Source organism: Scleropages formosus, chromosome 2, assembly GCF_900964775.1.
Source record: "Scleropages formosus chromosome 2, fSclFor1.1, whole genome shotgun sequence".
In the NCBI taxonomy this organism is placed as follows: Eukaryota; Metazoa; Chordata; class Actinopteri; order Osteoglossiformes; family Osteoglossidae; genus Scleropages; species Scleropages formosus.
The window spans coordinates 24469106-24491960 of record NC_041807.1 but is presented as its reverse complement, the minus strand read 5'-3'; the positions used below and the strand labels follow the sequence as shown (position 1 = coordinate 24491960).

General features: G+C 41.1%; 1 protein-coding gene across 9 annotated transcripts in view; it reads right to left on the bottom strand.

The window, feature by feature from the left end:
- LOC108939444 (calcium-dependent secretion activator 1-like) overlaps positions 1–22855 on the bottom strand; it is a 99063-nt gene that overhangs the window by 67555 nt on the left and 8653 nt on the right. For all 9 annotated transcript variants that reach the window (XM_029249943.1, XM_029249944.1, XM_029249947.1 and 6 more), the window contains exons 2-3: positions 8410–8523; positions 4056–4388 (exon numbers count right to left, since the gene is read on the bottom strand). In XM_029249943.1, coding sequence (XP_029105776.1) covers positions 4056–4388; positions 8410–8523 — 447 coding nt within the window. The remainder of the gene's footprint in view (positions 1–4055; positions 4389–8409; positions 8524–22855) is intronic.

Below are 22855 nucleotides of genomic sequence, written 5' to 3'. Positions count from 1 at the left end.
TAAGGTCAAGATGTAAAGGCACCGCAAAAATACTGAGCTGTGGGATCTAACGGAACATCCGCAGTGTTCAGAAAGTATTACAGCATAGATCAATTCAGTTCTCTGTAGGCCTCCCTTCAATGAGCAAACTGGCTGAAGAGGAGGTAGATGGTGCATTGGAGGCTGAAGAGGATTCACACCATTGGTAATAGTAGCACCAAAGCAAAAAGTTAGCAAAGTGCGTCATTTGCGTTGTATTACCTTCCTTCGGTTCTCCCCCGCCAAGCGGGTGACATCTTAACCATCCTGCACGAGTCTCGGCCCACAATAAGGGTGGAAGTGGAGCGGTGCCACTCATTGCTTGACTGCATTTGCTGCCGCCAAACGATTTTGCAAATTGTGGCTGATTGTGTTTTCATTAAATAAACTCCGGGTGGTGTGCGAATAGTAATTCAGAAAGCCAGCATGACATGACCCCAGTCGGGTGCCACTTGCTAGGTACTGGTCACTGCTGCAGCTCTCCAGATTTCTTCAGTTATCACAATAGGATTGATTTGAGTTCTTTCGGAAGGAATATTGAAGCATAGCCTTTTAGAAGTTCAGTGCACTCACTAAAGACCGAATAACACTCCATGATGCCACAAGAGTCGTGTACTTTGCTGCACCCTCGAACAGGAGGTATAGGAGCGTTTTATGTAGTTAACTCGTAAGCAGTAGGCTAGACGATTGCGTATTTCATCCGAATGTGACATTGTAAGTCATATTTGTTTTGAACAAAATAAAAAAATAGCCAACTTCAATTTAAAAGCCTATGGCTAAAGTCTCAGAGTTTATCATTTTATACCTGATAGGTCATCCTAACTCACACCATAAACCACAAACTGAATCCAGCTAGGGTGCTTCAACTGCTGATCGAGGGGGTAGACTCCTTCATCATCGGTTCCGGCATATGTGCCGGATGTGTGAATTAAAATTTCATGAGCTGAGATCATTTTCTGTGAGCTACACTGTTTGTCAGGTTGGCAGCTAATGAGCAGTGTGAGCTTCATGCCAGAGAATTAAAAAGTGTGCTATGTGCATGTGTGAGTGTGTATGAGGCCCATCACGAGCCTGAACTCATTTTCACACGAATCCAAATGTTCTACCTAATTCTGTTCTCTGCTCAATCAAGAATCAGTCCTTCTGTCATTTCTGAAATCTCTGCACACAATGTATTAATTGTCCACAGGAAAAATACATTTTGATCCTAGTAAAAAAAAAGGTAAAGGAAATAAGCGCAAATATCAGCCAGCCTTAAATTCATTCAACATGGCCTTGTGCTTTGTGAAACTAAAGAAGCACGTAGTAATCCGTCAGAACATTTAGGATTGAGGCACCAGGAGGACACCCGAAAACCATACGAGTTTGTATGGCTTTGTGAGAGTTCACACACACCCACTGAAACCGCTTGTATCAAGTGGGGTCGCGGCAAACTGGAGCCTAACCCGGCAACACAGGGCATAAGGATGTAGGGGGAGGGGACACACCAAGGACGGGACACCAGGCCATCACAGGGCACCCCAAGCGGGAGTCGAACCCCAGACCCACCAGAGAGCAGGATCTGCTGAAACCCACTGTGCTGCTGCACCACCGCACCATCACACCCCTGCCTTTGTTAGAGCTATGAACCTAATTTATGATTTCATTACATTAAGAGAAATTATAGTAATGCATAATGTGCTACCATTAATGGTCAACGTGCAGTTTAAGTTCGGGTGCTCAGACCCTTACTGAAAGAAGATCATAAAGGTAATTAAAGGCAGTGCTTAAGGACGTTTATACTTTTAAACTTATTTTGCAGGCACATTTGAGCTCTTGGCCTTTTTCATACGTGCAAGATGAAAATGACAAAAACTTTGGTAAGTAAAGAACCCCCACTACTAAAATATAATAAAGACAACAACAATGAGAACAATATCAGAAATTATATGAAAAATAACAAAGTACAATAAAAACAGGAAAATTTTAAGAAATTCAATTCAGGTTATGAAAAAAAAAAAACTCTGCCCACCATTCTATCCATACAGATGGCTTTCAAGATCACATTCAGTGAAAAGAACCTGAGTTAGATATGGTAAAATAGTGTAAATCCATACCTCAACTTGCAAATACAACTAAGACTGAAAGTCTGTTCATAACCTGAATTGATCCAGAATCCAGTCACTGTATAACAAACTATAAAAGCTTAATACTACAGCTTAATGTCTCTGTTTATCCACAGGTTAGATCTGTAAAAAACACCAGATGAAGCCAAAGATAACACCTTGTTCATGCCACAGGAGGAACTGTAAAAAATGAATATATTAAGCTTCTTATTATAAAAGGCATTTTTCATGGTCTCCACCTCGTCTTAGGATATTAACCCTCTTGAAGTCCATGAACTTAAATATGAGCTTGCCTTATTTACCATGATGTTAAAATGTCCCAGCCATAGGAGGAAGAACACTGAAGAACGCTGTGTTCTGCAATGGATGAGAATGTGTAAAACGCATCTCAAATTATTTTATTTTCATGAGCTTTGTTTGTTGTTTTCTCAATCATTTTAGAAGTTCCTTGAAAGAGAAAAAATAAAAGAAGATCTTCATGGTCCTTCTCAGCCTTATTTCCATTTTTGCCTTTTTAAATTTTGTTCACCAACTGACAGGGCTCATCTTTATTCTTCGTTATTTCATTGTCAGGAGAATTATGTGGTATCCAAGGGCATCTGCAATACGTTTATATGCAAGCTGGGATGGGGGTATCTTAATTTGTTTGCTGGCAAGAGCTCACAAATGCCCCTCACTAGTGCAGCACACCAGCCTAGTCTGCAGATTTGTTAATCAAGCTCCAGACCTGTGAACATACTAATGTTGCCTCCAATATTGGCCATAAGAAATAATCCCTTGGGTGGTGACTAGGTAGTACTGAGTAACATGCGGTGGAAGGGTTGTGGTCCAGAAAGTCTAGAATCAAAGAATGGAAAGATGGGGACCACACTGGTTATTTGAATGTTATATGTACAATACCAATCAAAAGTGTGAATTCACTTGGGCAACCTGGGCAAAACTTGTCTGGAACAAACTGAACAGAACAGACAGAGCAAGGCAACCTACAAGTGTCCAACATCTCTGGAAATGGATGGAAAAGAGCTGTGAAGACAAGTTCATTCATTCAGTGACCAAACTTGTTATCATCGTGCCTTGTAAAAATTCATTTCCAGCAAGTGTACTGAAACTTTTGACTGGGTCTGTATGTTATCTACAATGGATATGGACTGCCATGCGTGGAAACCACAAAGTGTGTATTACATTCAGCTTCACTCTGCCATGTACTCTTTGAGAATGTGTGGGATGTGGATTTATGGATTTAACTACACTTAAGGGTTTGTTTTTTCTGCTTGTGTTCAAGAATGAATATCCATCCCTTGTAACATTTTTCTCTTCTGATAAATAAACAATTCATCACATTTTAAGGCACCTACTAATAATTCCCGCAGCTTTCTTCTTTTGATGTAACAATTTTGGACGTATCAGAAAGAAAACACAATGAATTTAGTCTTTGGCTTTTGATGTGTTCCTAGTTGTCCTATGTTCAGTTAACTAACTGAACATGAAAAAACAATGCTAAATAAACTCTTTGTTCAAATGGGTTATTTGTTGTTAACTTTAAATACATGTTTCTCAAGCCCAACACGTAATGCAGTAAAATGCAAGAAATAATTCATTTTATCAAAAAACATTGCTTATGTATTATTCCCTGGACCACTATATATATCTGCATCAATGTTTTGAAACAGCCTTATAAAACATAATGAACAACAAGGTTGGGAGAAACAAAAAGCAGTATAAACAGAATCTTCAGAACTGAAGCTGAAAACCCCAGAGCTAACCACTACTGTTCATGTATCCTGGCAACTCATTCCAGTTAATTTAATTTTCAATTGAGTTCTCCTGCTCCCGGCTACTTCCTGAGTGTGTTTTTTATTATTTGAGTAGCCAGGAAATTATGCATTACACTTTATGCATTCCATTCCTGCTCTTAATGCCAGAAGCTGTTACCTGACAGGCATTGTAGAGTAGCTGGTGCTCAAACTTCTTGATGCCCAAGATCTGCTGGAACATCTCGTAGAGCTGGTCCTTGCTGAGGATGAGCTCAGAGGCCGCACTGGCCGTCATGCGCTGCTGCTGCTTGCGCGGGTCCTCGTCACCCCGGTAAATGGTGTCAAACTTGGCCATCCAGGAGCTTAGCACTGTTTCCTTGCTCAGGCCGTCAATCTCAGGCAGGCTGCGCACTCGTTTCTCAATATGTTTCTTGAAGACCTCTCGCAAATCATTGGCGGAGAAGCCACCACTTTGCACCATGCGGGTGACACGATCGCTTTTCAGGAACACCTGCAATGAAAGAGACCAAAGTTAATCATGTTACAATAATATATGTTTTTACAGACGGTCTCTGTCCACCATTCTATCCACACCGATGGCTTTCAAGAGCACCTTCAGTGAAAGGAACCCGAGTAAGACATGGTACAATAGTGTACACCCATACCTCAACTTGCAAACACAACTGAGACTGAAAGTCTGTTCATAACCTGAATTGATCTAGAATCTATTTACTATATAACAAACTATAAAAACTTAATACTACAGCTTAATCTCTCTGTTTATCCAGAGGTTAGATCTGTAAAAACACCAGACAAAGCCTAAATTAATTAGAAAAATGAACACCAGATGCCAGTTTATCTTTTATTAACAAGAAGCAACATTGAAGTTAAGATTACTTCAAAATAAGAGAAAAGAAAAACTCGTAATTTCCACAAATTCCTATCTGCTGTGCTGTGTTCTGCTTTTTGCATGCGAGGCAGTGCTGTGTTGCTCCTGTGCATGTCTCATTTCTACTAGGAACTCAATAAAATTATCCAAGAAGAAGCAACTGATTCATCACATTGTTTGCCTACATCCAGTTACTTTCAGTTAATAACAGTCCAATATCTCAAATTATTTACTGGTAAGTTTCTGTAAAAGTTTCTGATAAAGCAATAATAAATAAAAATATGGTCACTGAAATTGGTCTTTGAAGCTGCCTGCTCCCCCACCCATAACAGTGCTTATTTGAGCTTCCATTCTCAGTGCAGGCCATTTTGACTCTGCAACATTTTAGGAATTTTAGAAAACTGAATGGTGATTAAAATATAATTAAAAATAAACAAACTGGAAAATGTCTAGTATCTTCCAAAATGTGTGACTAGGATGTTTGTAACGTGGGGTAAAATAGTATACCCACGTTAGCCTTCTGTCCAGTGATTACAGGATAGGCTCTGGACCACTGTGACACCAACCAGGTCAAGCAGTTCATTTACATTACATTACATTTATTCATTTAGCATACACTTTTCACCAAAACATAGGGGGTGTGGGGGCGCAGCAGGTTTGACTGGGTCCTGCTTTCTGGTGGGTCTGGGGTTCGAGTCCCGCTTGTGGTGCCTTGTGACCGACCCATCCTGGGTGTGTCCCATCCCCAGCCTTGTGCCCTGTGTTGCCGGGTTGGGCTCTGGCTCACCATGACCTTGCTTGGGAAAAGTGGTTTCAGCCTGTGTGTTTGTGTTTGTTTTCTCCAAAGTGATGTACATCTCATAGAAAATACAATTTGTGCATCACATTAGGAGAAAGACAAATAGCTGCAGATGTGTGATTCTTAAGTACAGTTAGTTTGTTTCCTTAACCACATGCACCGATGTTCATCACGCAAGTAATTGTATAAAACTTTACCAGAATATCCCTGATTCCTAATCACCTTCCTACGAGTTTTTTTTTTTTTGAGATACATATAAACATTCACATTACAGAACTAATAAAAAAAGGATGGTACAAGCATATGATTTTACTGATAGCCATGATGCACCATTCATAAGCTACTGCTGTAGTCTGTACTGCTAGTTCCCGTGCACCATTCTGTTAATCCTGGAGAACACCTGTGGTCACAAGAAAGACAATTACACATTGTCTGAACCGCTTGTCCCAGCTGGAGACTAACCCAGCAACACAGGGCATAAGGCTAGAGGGGGAGGGGACACACCCAGGACGGGATGCCAGTCCGCCGCAAGGCACCCCAAGCAGGGCTCGAACTCCAGACCCACCGGAGAGCAGGACCCGGTCCAACCCACTGCACCACTGTGCCACCATGCTGCTGTGCCCTGCCTTGGAAAGACAATTACTGCTGGTTAAATCATCTATACATTATTGGGAGTTGCCATCCACCCTTCCGTTCACACAGTTTCCAATCTGTAAGACCTGCAGTGAAAGGTACCAGATTTATTGCTAGTGCAACAGTCATTGTAGTTTCCATGCAACAGTCTTCGTCAGTTTTCGGCAACAGCAGCGATCTCGAGCGCCAGAGCTGCTGCAGGTTCACATCTACAGTTCTGCTGACAAATACTCGAGAGCTGAAATGACTCTCTCCTTCTATCATAGACACTAATTACTTCATTACTGGAGTCCCCTAAAGGATCTCAATAAATCCGGAGCCTTCTTTCTGTTGCCAGCCTCCAGAGTAACAAAAAAGCAACAGTTGTAAGCACAGCAGTTATTTGTATAGACAGAAACCAGTTGTTTATGACTAATGTCACAGGTATACTTTTTCCAGACAGAAAAAAATGTGTTGCTTTCTGGCATACTAGACAGAGAGCAGTGTCAAGAGCAAAATGCAATAATTAACAAAAATTAAAAAAAAATAAAATAAAATCTCCACATCTCTTAATCCATAAATGAAAATCTGCATTTTAAAGGTTACCAACAGTAAAATACAGGAACAGTGTAGCAGATACATTTGAACAGAAAGAGGCTTTGTCTTTCACATCCAAAAAAAATTTTCCACAGCTCAAATCAGTCAAGTAAATACAGTAATTATGGACAGACGTGTCATATTTAAGGCACTTGGTTTCAGAAAAGTTTGCCAGTACATTGAATTAATGTTATCTTGATTATTTTAACCAATTTTCACAGTTCGCTGTGAAACAACACACTTAATATACGGAGCACTTTAATGTAGCACATTGGCGTGAGTCATTCCTCTTGTATGTGACTCATCAAGGACTCTTTGAGCATTTTTTTAAACAGTTGATAACTAGAAAAATCCTAGTTTAGAATAAAGCCATTTTAAGCAAAGATTAACAATGTGTCGATCCTTACATGTAGCGTATTGTGAAAGATTATGTGCTGCAGTTACACTCCCACTCGGCTAAGATTCCACAAGCAAATCCGTACAGTGGGCACGCTATATACTGTAGATCAATTTAATACGCCAGAATCAGAGCGGGACAGCGTTCAAGTCCTCAGAACAGCAGCTCACGTGTTCGTTTTCCCCTTAAATTATTCAGGGATTTTTTTGGAGAGGCTAGCTGTAGTGTGGAGAATGTGCTCTTTGCTGAAGTGCGAGGCGCCCCTGGAGCACGGGTCTGGCTCGAGGGGAAAGCAGCTGATCCTTTAGCACTCGTCACACAGAGTTTCCCTGTAATGAGGAGGCAGGCACTCCCGGTGGCTCGGCCTCGCAGTGCTTTCCGAACAAACGTGACAGTCACGACACGGGCATAGGGTGTAGGCATGAAAACATCGAGTAGTCACAAAATGAACTGTGATTGAGAGCCTACAGTGCAGTAAACATGATATTAATAAAGTTACCAAAACAAACAAAACATTTTGGGGCCCATTAGCTAGACACACACGCACACACACACACACACACACACACACACACACACACACACACACACACACACACACAAAAAACAACAATCTGGTGTTAACAAACTAACAAAAGAACTGAAGAACCTCCTTCCAAAAAACTGTAAACTATGATCAGGTGAAAAATATTCCAAAATGGAGCCAGAAAATTAATTTATGCGCCCAATAATAAATATACTTAAATGACTGTCATATACTAAGACCAAATACTATTATGAGAAACATTATTTTCATTTCAGGGGCGGTGGGTTTGGCCAGGTCCGGCCGGGTCCCGCTCTCTGGTGGGTCTGGGGTTCGAGCCTTGATTGGGGTGCCTTGTGATGGACTGGCGTCCCGTCCTGGGTGTGTGCCCCCCCACTCCAGCCTTACACCCTGTGTTGCCGAGTTAGGCTCTGGCTTGCTGCGACCCCACTTGGGACAAGTGGCTTCAGCAAGTGTGTGTTTATTTATGTATTTTCATTTTCACACATTTTTACATTTCAGAATGATGAAAAAAATAATTGATTAAAAAACACTCTTAACAGCATGACAATGCGCACGATCATCTTACCTGTTAACTGAAGAGTCTTACGATGGAACATTTTTACACAGTCAGAAAAGCTAACTGCAAAGCACTTTAGTAGTGAGATTCAGATTTTTCTGAATTTCTGACATTTCAGTGCAATGTGGAGCTCACCTCATAGTAGCTCTGGACAGCGTTGATGAAGGCCTCGTCGGCCACGATCTGAGTCTCCCCGTTGAGGAAGGCCTGAAAGCGGTCCTTCACTGTCTGCAACTGCTGCTTTGTAATCTGGGGAAGACACAAAAAATAAAGAGCGGGAAAGATACGTAGGGTTGTCAAACTCTGATGGCGCTCCGTTGCTTTCACTTTTGTTGTCGTAGTATGGTTTAATTGTAGCTAGAGGCATTTTACTTAAAATAGAAACAACACACAATATATAACAATGAGCAAAGAGAGCTGTGGGGCTGACACCTGTTAATAATGCATTTTCCGAACTTGAACAGTGGCTGACATAATAGATCTGAGTATGGTAGTAAGTGTTGAATGAGAAGCCCTTTTATCCTCAAAAGAGAGATTTTAGACCTGTTTCTTGGCAGCTGACCATGCAAACAAATGGTAGATGAAGTCTAGCTGTTGTTGCTGTAGTAACCACCTTAGGTGACCTGTATAATTTTCTGTTAACCTCAAAAGAACAGTCTAGGAGGATGAACCTAAGGTGAAACAGCTGACTATAGTATATTGAACATAGCAGAGCAGGTCACATGAAAGATAAGCGCCATGAAAAGTACAGTTTAATGACTGTTCTCTTCACATTAGCCCTCGACATGAAGGTGTTGCATGAGCACATTTGTTTCACAACTTGCTAAAAGTTAAACTGAACACTAAAGCCCAAAAGACAAATCCCTAAAGACCAAACACTAAATAGACTGCAACAAATGGAACACACAAATTTAAAAAGAAAAGACTTCACATGTCTAGTATTTCTATGTTGTGTCAAAAATGCAGTTGCATCATATTACGAGGTGTGAAGACCGCAAACAATGGTGCCACATTATACAGTCAGTTTGGCCTCACAAAAATCATCTAATGCTGGAATAATTAAAATCAAGATGTCAAAGAAGCAATGCTGCTTTTTTAGCAATGAATGAAGCCCGTGGTTGGATTGCTACCACGGGGCCTTCAGCAGCTGACACTGTAGATCCAAGCATCCCATTCAATCCACGAGAGCGCTTCCTGCCCTCACATACCCAAGTGCCGACCCAACTCTATAATTAGGTGAACCTAAGTAATTACCCGTGGGTGCCACAATTTCCTAGTTAAAAAGAGAAATAAATTTTGATCTTGAAAAAATTAATAAGGAACCTTGCTTCATATTAAAGTTTCATTAGAAATTGAAGATCTGCCAGCTTATTTAATAATGCAAATATCATATAATACATTGCCACCCTGTGAATTTGAAATGTTTTAAGTAACATTTCCTACTGAATAAACTGCCGGTCTACACAGTAAATAATATATACTAAATTCATTTTTCCCTTGGTGAACTTTAGTCTTAAAAATGGTTTTCAGTCCGTTTTGAGTCATTATAGTAAACATTTGTGTTCTGTACCTCTATAATGTTCGCCCACATGTTCAATTATAATTATTATAATAATTACATTTATATTAAAAATAACTGTAGCTGGCATAGTTTCAAATCTGGCTCAGTCTGTGTGGAGTTTGCATGTTCTTCATGTACCTGTGTGGTTTTCCTCCAGGGACTCCTGTTTTATTACACAGCCCAAAGACATACAGTTCAAAAGGATGGGTGATGTTAAGTTGGCCATAGTGTGCGCATGGGTGAGTGTGTGTGTGTGCCAGCCCTGCAATGGACTAGTGTCCCGTCCAGAGTGAATCCGACGCTTGTCTTTCGCTCAGTCTTCCTGGGATAGGCTCCAGATCTTGGCAACCCAGATCAGGACAAGTGGTTAATGACAAAGGATGAATGGAATATATGTATGTGTACCTACATTAATTTACAGAAAGAAGTGTGAGAGGTGCCACATTGATTTTTTTGCAAAAAAGTGGCATCAAATACCCCAGTGTAGGACCTGTCCAAATGCAAAACTCTATTCTAATGTACTGCAAAGCTGCCATGGATGCCAAGGCCAGAAGCACTGCAGTCCTCAAAGGAATTCTTCCATTAATACAAATCAAGGGAAAGCTCTGATGTGCCAAATCACCATCTGTTTATTCACCTGTGTTTGTGGTCAAGGAGTAAACACAAAAAATCCAACAATGAAGCAGAAACATTAAAACGGTGAAAGAATCACACGACTTTCAAGCTTGTTTGCTCTGCACATGTAAAAAGTAAACCTTAACAAGTGTTTAAATTATGCGGAATTAATCAGTAAACTGCCAGCATGTTAAAACATTTTCTTGAGCTATGGTATAATGCTAATTCATGTTTAGTTTTACGATTTGTGCAAACAGGCAGTCCCAGCTGTCCCGTTTTTAACAATTTCTAAAGCATAGTCTTCTGTGAAATTAGTATGTTTGCAACAGGGACAAGTGTAAATTTTCTCCACCTGGCCTAGATAAACTGCCCAGAGACCTTTTATTGCAGATATTTTTGCCAAGGTATGTTACATCAGGACAAATGTAACTGCGTCTGTTGAGTGTAAGTGGCAAAAGATCACAGTGTCTTACTATTTCTTGCAGTTTTCAGTGCGATGAATTATAAAACGGCAAGAAAGAGAAGAAAAGGAACATAATTGATCATGAGGTTGTACAAAGTATGTAGTATAATGTTTGACTTGCATTCTTCATATCAGACAAGCAGTCAGATATTGTTTATTCAAAAATACCTTTAAAATGCACAGCACCAATAACATGAGGTTTTTTTGGTGCCTTTGACTATTTATTATGTATGCTATCAATCACCTTTTGAAAAACAGTTTCCATTTAAGCAAATTAAAATTATTATTGTAAACTATGTTTATTAATCTATAGCCACTGTAAATTTGATTGCAGAATAAGAATTGATGCTGAGTTTTATGAATCAACCACATGATGTCAAACTGCATGTGGATTAGATCAAATAAGGCCAGCTGGGACTTTATTCAACTGCTGTAAAGCAATAATAATAAATGGGTAAAATAAAACAAACTCATTTCATACATCAGGCCTTGAAGCTGAAACTGTCGGTGGGAGAATCATAATGTCCCCGGTGCTGATGATTAAAGAACAAATTAAGCTCCCAAAATAATGAACTATTATAGGAGGACAATGCGATTTTATGAATAAAACATGGCACATGAATGTGGGAGATTCAGCCCTTTGTGTCTTTTATGGCTGCTTGTTAAACCTGCTAACATTGGCTGCAGTGACATGAAAGAGCATGTAGAAAGAAGCAATGCGTCATAAAGACACAAAGCCACATCTGAAGTGTACAGAAAGGTCATGTAACTTTGCATGCTGATGCAGTGTTTCCAGCAAGAAAGGGAAACCAAACATGTTCAATAATATAATCCTGGTTGTGTTGATCTCTCTATGTATAGCACTTCCAAGCATTTGGAAAGGTACAAATTACGGAAAGGTTTTGCCAACAATCATTACAGTCATCCTAGAAACCTTGTTAAGAGGGTTCTTCGTGTTGCAGTTTGACTGCTGTCTATTGCAGGAGATCAAGCTTGGGTTCTCGCTATAGGTCATCTACTCACCAGAGACACCGCAATACAGTATAAACTGTACTGTAGTGTACTGCAGAACCTCTCAATTTAGTTTTTTAAATCCATAATTATCATGTGCATCATTGAAGAGGTACCATATTTTATATAAAATACATTAGTATCAGTGCATCTTATTAATCACATTTATGGCTTTGCAAGTGGCAAACAAATGTCAGCTCAGTTGTTTCATAAGTAGGATATCCCTCCCAGAGATCGGAAAGTTATAGAGAAACAAAAGGCTGCTAAATCCTGCACCGTGTTATTTCTGGTTGAAAATTCTTGTGATGGATCTATCCGGTATGTTCTTGACAAAGGTTGAAATGCGGTCCAGGCAGTAGTGCCCAGCTTTGAACACCACCTCCACTCGAACTGCATCACCGCTGTCTCAAAGAGAATTTAACAGCGGAGTCTGTGAGTGGTGTATTCCCACATGCAAACAAACACACTAAAACAAACCACACTTCCTTCCCTACCTGTGCTCTCCAAAACACTCAGACAGGCTTTGATGTTTGAGAGGAATGGAAAGCTACTGCAGCCGACTGCCTCTGAGAGTCAGCTAATGCCATCTGGATCCTTATTTTCAATGCCCCAGGGCTGCCCCCTCTCCTCACAGTACCGTTCTCGAGCCTCTCAGTGGGGGGCAACTTCTCATCACCACATAGCTCCCGTCAGTACATACACCTACATTCACTGTGGCACACCAACAGGCATACACACATACCAAAACTCTCTGATATACACTCTCTAATACATGCAGACAAACCATCACTCTGAAAGCCACACCGTGAAAGATAATTCTTTATAAACACTGATTTCATATTCTTTTAATGTCTGGATGTGGAGGATATCAATTTTAAATTCAATAAAGCATATTCAGTGGATGCCAGATTTTGCGCTGATGTTCTTATGTATATTTCTCTGCAGTTATCCATATATTTCACTAGATCCGTGACCCAAACGCTGTTAAGTACCACTGTTCTAGGCTATAGTCACTGTGACCTACGTCATGCTCATTTGGTATTTGTTAAGTGTTAAATTGAAGAAATTAAAAATTATTTTTTTCAAATACAAATTGAAAGCAACGCATTGATTACCTGTAATAGGATTGTCAAGGAGGCAGAATCAGCCAGTTAGAGTAGCTCTTACCCATTAAGACACTCAAAGAGCTCTCTAGCCATTTCTTTTAATTTCCCCTGCATCATGGGTGATCACTCTAATTAGAAGTGTTGCATTAAAATGAGCTCTTAATTATTTGGCAATGGCAGGATACTAAGTTTTTTAGTGTTCCAAAACCCATGTTTGCATGGTACAGGTACACATTCAGCTGTATATTGTATACCAGACGCTACACACAAGTGTGGCTTTGAAGTTACTAGGAGACTGCTGTTCATTCCTGGAAGTACTTAGATCTGGAGACACTGGAGCGATACTACTACAGCATTCTGCCTCAGCAGTCTTTATTTCTAAGCACCCCACTGTAAAGCAAGGTGTGCAGGGATGACAGCTATTGAGGTGTTTTAGATTAGACATTCAGATTTTTAACACAGTTTAATAACTCTAAGAAACCATGAAACACACTATAGAGATCTTGCTATAGGTTTCTTTTCTGGTTCAGCGTTCATGGATATTTGGTTTACTTTCTTCGGCACTTTTTCCAAAACAACTTACAGTGGGGGGTGCGGTGGCGTGGTGGGTTGGACCAGGTCCTGCTCTCCAGTGGGTCTGGGGTTCAAGTCCTGCTTGGGGTGCCTTGTGACGGACTGGCGTCCTGTCCTGGGTGTGTCCCTTCCCCCTCCGGCCTTACGCCCTGTGGTGCCAGGTTAGGCTCCGGCTCCCCACAACCCCGCATGAGACAAGCGGTTCCGACGATGTGTGAACTTACAGTGGTAACAGGTTTGTATAACAAGCTATTCACATATAGTTATCTATTCAGACAGATGGGTAAAATTCAATCCAGAATTTCAGGGTTGGTACATTGACCATGGGTAGGCCTACGGCTGGTGGATTTGAACCCAGGATCTTTAATTGTAAGCTGACAGCCCTGACCACTACACAACTCCTTTCCCCCACCTCCTCTGCAATATTGGAGCCTTCATTAACATAGATCCTAATAAGAAGTGCCCTACACTGTAACTTCACATGATAATTCGAAAGGATCAAAGGATAACTGCGTTTCCATTCCTATAGATATTCCATTGTAGAAATCAAAATACCTTTTGATTTCCCTGATTATTGAAAATGAACCATCCCACTGGCACTGAAAGCATATACAGTACTGAAACAGTGTACAGATTTATCTACCAATATCAGATATATAAAGCATACAGCTACCTTTGCTGAGTTTGGTAATCATGAGAACATCAGCTTTTAGTTAAAAGAATAATAATTTACCACTGCAGTTCTACAATTTAACGTTCTCACTGCTCAGCAAACAGTTTACCATAAAGACAGTGAAATTAATGCAAAAATCTTTTTTTTCCACAGCTTTCTGCCATATTTAATTACTCAGTCGATTGACTTTCATCCCTGTAAACATATGACCTGATGCTTTTGAACCCCTAATGAAATCAAACCAGATTGTATGAGATTTGGTAGGCAAGTAGTTTCTGCTTCAATTTGGCTACCCACCTCAAAGACTTTTGAAGATTAGTGTCACTCAGTCAATGCACAGGTATGACTTTCAATGGCAATTTATGAAGAATTTACTGATTCACAACCTCTTATAGCTCCCTGTTCTTATTTATTACTGTAAGTCATCACAGAAGGGGATTTTAAAATCATTCATCAACATCATTCAGGTTTTATTAGATCTTTTTATGTCACAATACTCAATTTGTCAGGTTTAAGAGAACTCCCTTTGCTCTTTTATAACTTGGATGTAATATTAGTTACATTAATTAAAGTATTACCTTGCTCTTACTCAAACCACTCTGTGTGTGATTTAACCAAGTCTGAAAATCTGAATCTAGGTCTAAAACCTTCATGTTGTCTCCCAGTAGCTAACCTGTGGCCACTATTATGCCATATGGTTTACTAAAGTCTTAGTTGTCTGAGGATGTGGTGTTGGTTAGCTGGATTTTTTTTTAAACTGTGCTACCTTGTACATGAGTGGTGAAAATAACTCAAAATGAAAATGAAAATCCATGTAATGCTGGACTGAAAATGTGCCAATTCTTAAGAAAGGTGCCAGATTGAAGAGGCTCTCTGCCAATGCTTCTTATGCTTTTGAATGTGGAGACACTAAAGACAAGCAAATGGTGGCTTCTTGTCCCAAAAGGCTTGTCTCTTTAGGTCAGAACAGGCCAACATTCAATTATCTCCTTTAAACACTATACAATCCACAGAGTCCAACATCCAAGTCTATAACTGTATTTCAAAACACAGCGGCTAATCACCCCCACACATGGTAGTGCATAATGGATCTTGGTAAACAAATATTGCTTTAAATAATTATTAAAAAATAGAAATAAATGATTTATATAAGGCTACTGATGTACAACTGTGCTTTTACTAAAGAACTTCAGCTACTGTTGCCATATATATATACATATATATGATGTGCTTAAATTCCATCACAAAATAAATTTATTCTTGTTACACAAGACTTATACTAGTCATTTATTTCTGAGATGCAGTACTGATCAAATGTAACATTAGCCCTCTGAGCTGAGAAACTGCAAGGAAGTTTTTGCAAGAAGCATTTTAATCAAGGCCATGTCGTTCCAAGGCCCATTGTTCCGTGGGTTTTTCGCTTACCCAGAGGCCAGGCCTTCAGAGGTCATGGGGTGAAACTCTCTTCCTTCCTGTCATTTCACCAAAGACCAGTTCTCTTGCAATGCTGCAAAAACTAAATTATTACAGCAGGGGTTGACTCATGGGGCAGTCACACAAGCAGGCATGTGTGAGTCTGTGTGTGTGCAGTGTCAAGCTGCTAAATCTCTGTAATCATCTGATCTATCTGGAAGAATCAGGGGGGAAGCTGTTTGCAGAGAGGACCTCTGGGAGCTTCAAGCAGAGAGGGTAAAGATTTAAAAGAAGCCTGACACAAGTCTCTGAGGAGACGCAAATGGCAGCAAAGAAGATACGTCTGTCACATGTCCGCCAAGTTTACCCCAACACATCCATCGCTTCAATTTGAAAGGGCGTTCACCCATTCAACCAGGTTTTTGGCACATAGGATAAAGGCAATCTTGAGATAATTCATAAGCGAATCTGCAGTGTGGGAAACGGTTTCGAGTTGAGAGTCTTTCGGAGATTCTGTCGACAACGAATCTCATGTTGACACCCAGAGAGGTCTCCAAGACGGCAGGGAGGTGCAAGCGGAAATGTTGTTTTTGCACTAACCTAGTGGTCTGCTGAAAGGTCACAGCTGACAATACATATGCCAGCGTTGTCAATTTTCATTATCTGTCTGGATGATCCTTAACTGAAGGAAATGTCAGAAATACAGTGTACAGCACACAAAATACTGCATGAGGACAAAATAGAAACCACAGTATCATTATGTGCCATTAAGGGGCATAGTTACTACTATCAATTCCACTGCAGCCACTGGCTGCCAAAGTTACTTCTTTTAGACACCCTCATTTTTTTCTGGTGCATTAAATGGCCATTCTACCAGGGACAGAATAGACCCCGGATTCTATATGGACTGATTATCACCATTCTCACCGTAATCTTCATGACCTTCAGAATGATTCCTTTTGGTACTACTCTATCTCAACAGGCAAATTCCCGCTTATTCTCCCGATGCTTCTCCTCCCCTGAGATGGCTGTGAAACATGCCACTCTCCATTTGCACACAGTGAGCCCGCGCTGTACTACAGTGCATACATCTGCTGTATTAACTCAACAGTGTTCAACCTACAGCCCACTGCACACTACTTATGCTAATGCTTATCTCTTGAACATTTGCCGGAATAAAATTTTACTTGTTTACACTCATCCATAAAGCCTGCTCTCCACATATTGAATGAGTTAATGCTGATGCAATAGGTTACAGTATATTAAAACTGAGAACTAGTGCTTACCACTGCTCGAACGCATATGGCTGTGGGCTTCAGTAGTTCAGTTTTGCTGCCTCAAGACCCGTTATCTGAAGCAATTCGTCTGGATGAAGTGCAGCTCTAGAAACTTTAGGGCTCCCAAGGAATATTCATAAAAACAACTGACAGTAGATATTCCACATTCATCACGTTTTCGGCTCTAAAAAGCCATGGCAAAAACGAGACGGAAAGCAAGTGGAGCAGCTCTACTGGGACTGAGCAGTACTGCTCACATTAGCGCAGTTTACTGTAAAGTTCAACAAAGCACAACGGTCCCTGCATTGCTCAAAAGATCTGTTATGCACTGTTTATACCTTGCAACAGAATAGGCCTGACTCCACAAGCCCATTGCTCTGTTTGCCAGAGGGTGGCAGAGGGCATCTGAGCTACAACATGTGCAGTCTTTTTGCAACAAAAGGGAAAATAAAAACGCCAACGCCAGAGTGACTGGCTACAGGCCTTGGCGGTGGAGATACAACTCTGAGAGGTTAGTGTTTATACAGTCAGCAGACTAGGCTGTTCTGCATGTCCTCCCACCAATGGAAGGCAGATGGGAGTGTCTGTGGTCTGCATCCACAAGGACCATGCACCTCCAGGATGTTCTCAAGGTGCCTGGCTTCTGTCGGACCACTGAGAACCCCTTGCGCGGCTGCACCGCAGGGACGTGCTGAGCTGCACTCATTGAACTCCTGGATTTTTCATCAGCACATTCATTAAGGATTGAAGCGAACATCGCTGCACCACAACCAACCCCCCGTTCTCTCACCAACAGCTGATTATTATTCATCCTGTGAGACATCTCATTTGCAGGGCAATTTCCATTCGGTGAAAATGCAAAGAAGGCATGTATTCTTTTTTTTGTTGTTTTTTTTTTTATTGACGTTATTGTCACTGTTTGCCAAAGGGAAACTCACGCATAACGCAGTCGCCCACACTCTCTCTGTCTCATCAGAGACGCTTTTGCTTGACCCAAGCAACAGACCGAACAACGACAGAGACAGACGCTCGCTCATAATCGCAGTAATGTGTCTGCGCTGCTGCGCTAGCTCTGAAAGACAGCAAACGAGAGAGGGCAAAAGATGTAGAAAAGGAAAATCTGAGATTAAGCACATATGGATTCAGCTCAAAGCCCAGGCCTCTAGACTCATGTGTACGTGTGATGAGTTAGTGGATACCTGCAACTGACAATAATAAAATAAATCAAGTATGCTTTCCACATCCTGGCATCAAAGGTTAAAGACTCCACCAATTTCATAAAAAGGACGTCAGGGATGCTATGTGTGGGTGTGTAGAGTATACTGCACGTGTGCAGTATAAAGTGTTTTCTGCTTATTATTTAGGACCATATTTAAATATATATACCTCTCATCACGATCCTCTTGGGTAGTGAAATTAAGAAAATGAAATTTTCAAGGCTTTGAAAAAAGCCTTTAGCTGTTTTATTAAATTCAGATTTAAGAAAAGGAATCAATTTAATAAAACTTCATGCACAAAATACCATGCCCTACCAGATCCCTTGCCAATTGCTTCCTTGGAATTTACTGTAGCTTTTGCAATTTCCAGTCTCAAGAGCCAGTGACATGCACACAATGGTGTACTGTGCCATTCTCTACAATATCCACAGCGATGATGTGTGCATGCAAGGTGTCGAGTCAAACCTGACCCATAGCGACCACTCGCATGCTTTTCAAGGCAAGTCAAGGAAGGAACAGAGGTGGGTGGCCAGGTCTTTGCTCTGCAAGCTGGGGAGGAAAATGCAGGGAGAAGCATGGAGCCGCGGTTGTCACGCCCTCCACCTCGGCGCAACGAGGAACACCTGCGGCGGATCGGGGATGAGCGCATAAAAGGAAAGTGAGTAGCATAGTCAGACGCGGAACCTCGCTCATCCCTGCTACTCACTCACGTCTCTCTCATCGGCTTGATCTCCCTTTCCTTGTTCCTGCTCCTCGACCTGTCTCCTGAACCCTCACCCCCTCCTCGTGTCCATCGACCCTTTGTGGGTTCTGTGACTTACGGCTCTTGAATTCTCCCTCTAACGACGATTGCTGCTTGGTGACCCTCACTTGTTTCTCTGACGACGATTTTCGGATTCCCCTCAACGAAGGAGGCCCACGCTCTGCACTTGGGTCCGACGATTCCCTTCCTGGACGGAAGTATGACAGCGGTGCACCCCTAGCAGGACTCGAATTCCAGACTCGCCACACAGCAAGGCACCGGCCAAACCCATCGCGCCGCCAAACTACCCACAGTAATGACACCGACCGCCAAAGTCTACCTGGAGAGAGCAACCAGGTACTCTGACATCAGCTGATTGGATGTCATGAACAGCTGGTACATTTACCATGCAGTGCTTCATTTTCTAGTAAGAATATGTGCAATTTTTTCGAAATCCTTTTCCCCTGGTAATGCAGTAACACCTCAAATTTAAGGTGAAAGAAAGGGACTCCTTCCCAGATCATCAGAAGGCATTTACAGTATGTGCCACCAGGAACCTTAGATGCAGGGAAATCTGGCAAGCGAGACATGCGACAATAACTGGTCAGTCCTCACAATTCAGGCACCCCTGCCTTTCCAGCATGTAGGCTGGCATCCAGATAGACCTTAGCAAGTAGCAGCAAGGAACTAATGAAGAAGTGGCAGAGAAGGAAATATACTTACAAATGCATATCCCTCAATACACATACAAAATATAGGCCCTGTTTTATGTGAAAACAACTGGTTCCAGTAAGAAAATAACTAAATGAACTGACCTCTGGTAACCAGCTACTTCATATTTGTGTGTGTTTGACTACAGAACAGTAACAGGGAAGAAAAACATAAATTCACCAAGAATCATAACGCAGCTGAATACCGTACATACCACTCCAATGTTGCACCTGCCTTTTTCTATACTGAATTCAAATTCGAGATTTTGAAATTACTCATCCTTCCACTTCAGCACAAATGTGATGCTTCATTTGAAAAAACTGCACAGAGCCAGTTTCACGACAACTGGAGCCCTGTGATTTGAGGCAAATGAACATTCTGGAGTGATTTTGATTAATTCACATTAAGTGCAAATGCATAACTTCCTGGAACATCAAGCTTCTTTTTGGAGTGTTGACATTTTTGAAGAAGCTGATTGTACAGCACACAGACTTCACACATCAATAGCTGTCTAATTTATTACATGCAATAAATTTGTGTGTCTATTATAGAGTACTTTTTGACAGACCCAAGGACTAAGCAACTGTGCTAAACATGCTGAGGCTGACAGCTTATCTGTGTGAGGCTTATGTTTATTGTATAGTAATGCGAGTAAGTGCGGTTGGTGGGGGGCTGACACAGTTCGATTCAACTCACTGGGACACAGTGGCCCAGAGGAAACAGCTAGAATGTTGAATGTTGTTGGATACATTTGTGAAACAGCAGGCTTAAAGCTAAACCTCTGAGGACATGAACTAATTTACATCCTCCAATACTGGCGCAACCTGAAGCCTTTCGAGGGACACGAGCACTGGGATTGCAGTAGTTAGTCTATTGTGAAGGTTATTGTGTGTGTGCTATTGTGTATATTATTTTGCTGAATGTAAGTTGTTTTCTTGTTCAACATTTTCAGTTTCGATCATTGTGTGGTGTGGGATTCTTCTCCACGACAAAGCAAATTTTTCAAAACTGAGTTGGTAACACTAACAACCAACATCTGAGTAGATGGTGCAGGCACTTCTCATAAGCATAATGCTGCTTTCCTTATTTGTCATCTGCTTCCAGGTCCTGCAAACAAAACCCCTGTCAGGACTTAACCAGTACTGTAAGTAAACCAGTAATGTTGCTGCGCTTACCTATTCCCCTTCTCCGACCGTTAATCACAGCACTGCAATGCAATTCTTAAACACAGCACTTTCATTTCAGCTTACTGTCATGTGTCTTATAGAATGTTTCCTCCCTCGCTGTATTAAACAAAATACGTATAGTCCCTTTGTCTGCATTCTTATCAGCCAGTGAGCATTGGGGGGTTCAGATTGCATTTGTCAGATACAATTAGAGGGAAAGAAATCTCTCTGGCTGGGGGTCCGTATGTCACGGCATTGTCTTGTAACCCTAACTGCTGTGTGCTGATAATGGTGATTGTCACCGATATCACAGAAATATGACCAAAAGTACTAAGTCCATGACACACTGATTAGATGGATTAATTTTGAGGCACATCTTTAAAAGGTTGAACTAAAAGAACTGTAACAGAACATTTCATGCCACATTTCAGATGTACAAAAATTTGCAATGTGATAAATGCAAAAGTGACACATCTGTACTAATCATTTCCAGTAGTTGCCAAAGTCTTATATCACAAAATATTGTAGCAGGGAAGTGGGTGGAGCTCATCACCTTATTATAGTAGTAAATATAAATATTAACATAATTGGAACACGCTGATCCACATTTTAAGAATCTTACAAAAATACCAACCATTGTAAAGTTTCTAAATTATGACAACTTGTCACAAAATGTATTTTGCACAGGGAATCAAAAATCTGAATAACTCAAATTGCCAAAAAATAAACGCACACCAATCAATGTGCAGCAGGTAACTGGTTTGCATTGCTGTCTTAGCATGGATATGCTTTACACAGATGTATTCTGCAATTCCTCCATCAAAGTGGGGAGAAGTAGGTTTCGCCTCCTTGGGGACTTGGACAGCCTCTGTGTGGTTCCACAGATCAGAAAGAGACTGAAACCACGAGGAATAAAGGCAATTGTAAATGATTTTTGTGTCCGAATGGATTAAATGTTTAAAACATTCAGGTACTTCCACGTGACTGTCACCACACTCCCTTTATAATCTCTAGCTCTTGGATTTAGAGGATGCCTACAGCCAAACACCACAATAACCTCAAACCAGTGATATGCGATTCCTTGTCCGTGATGAGTAAAAGATTTACAGCCCCATCAGGGTATTTCAATTACAGCTCAATGCATCCTGCTTGTATCAGCCACCTCGACCAGAATGCTAAGTATCACCAGGTTTCAATAAGCCAGTGAGCTGGACTACCCATGATGATACCCAGAGCAATTCACTTACATAATGGTTACAAGTTAATGACAGCCTATTTTAAAATGGTTCCCTGCTGGATGGCACAACACTCCTGAATAAATGATAAAGCTGCAGTTGGGATACTTGAGAACATTTTAAAATGGTTATGTATTGATACAGGAGAAACTTGCATAATAGAAAAAAATGGGGGAAAATGCTAACAGCAACATGAATGAGGCTAAATGACCCACAGAGTATCATGACTGAGAGTGTAGACACCACATAGTAATGCAAGAGAGGATGAAGACCCCACAGTACAAGATAAGTGAGGGTGTAGGACCTACAAAATAACAAGTGTGTATAGAACCCTTACTATAGCATAAGCGAATGGCTACAAGACATACCACCTGCTACAGCCCCTGGGAGAATAAACTGGTCTCAGTTGGAGCCATCCATCCCATGATGCTAGGTCCTCTTGAAGACCATCTTGTTGTTTGGTATCAGGTGGGCGGGGCTTGTCAGGGGACTGCACTAATGATCCTGCTGTAAAGTATGAGCTCACATCTCAGCGAGTCACTGGGGATTGACACTGTTTACTATTAGTCTTGTTTTCTTCTGCACTCACTGCAACCAGGTGGATGTGCTTTCTGGCCTAGCTTAGTTTTTCATCAAAACAGCAAGGAAAGATGTAGAAAATATTCACAAAAAGCAATCCTGTCATCCCACGTTCATGCATAGGTAAGAGTTCAGGCAGTATTTTAATGAGGTTGTCTGCCTGATGATGTAAATTACATGATGTTCCTGGCCTCTGGTGATGGTGCAATGACTAAGGGGACATTCGGATCCGAAGTGGG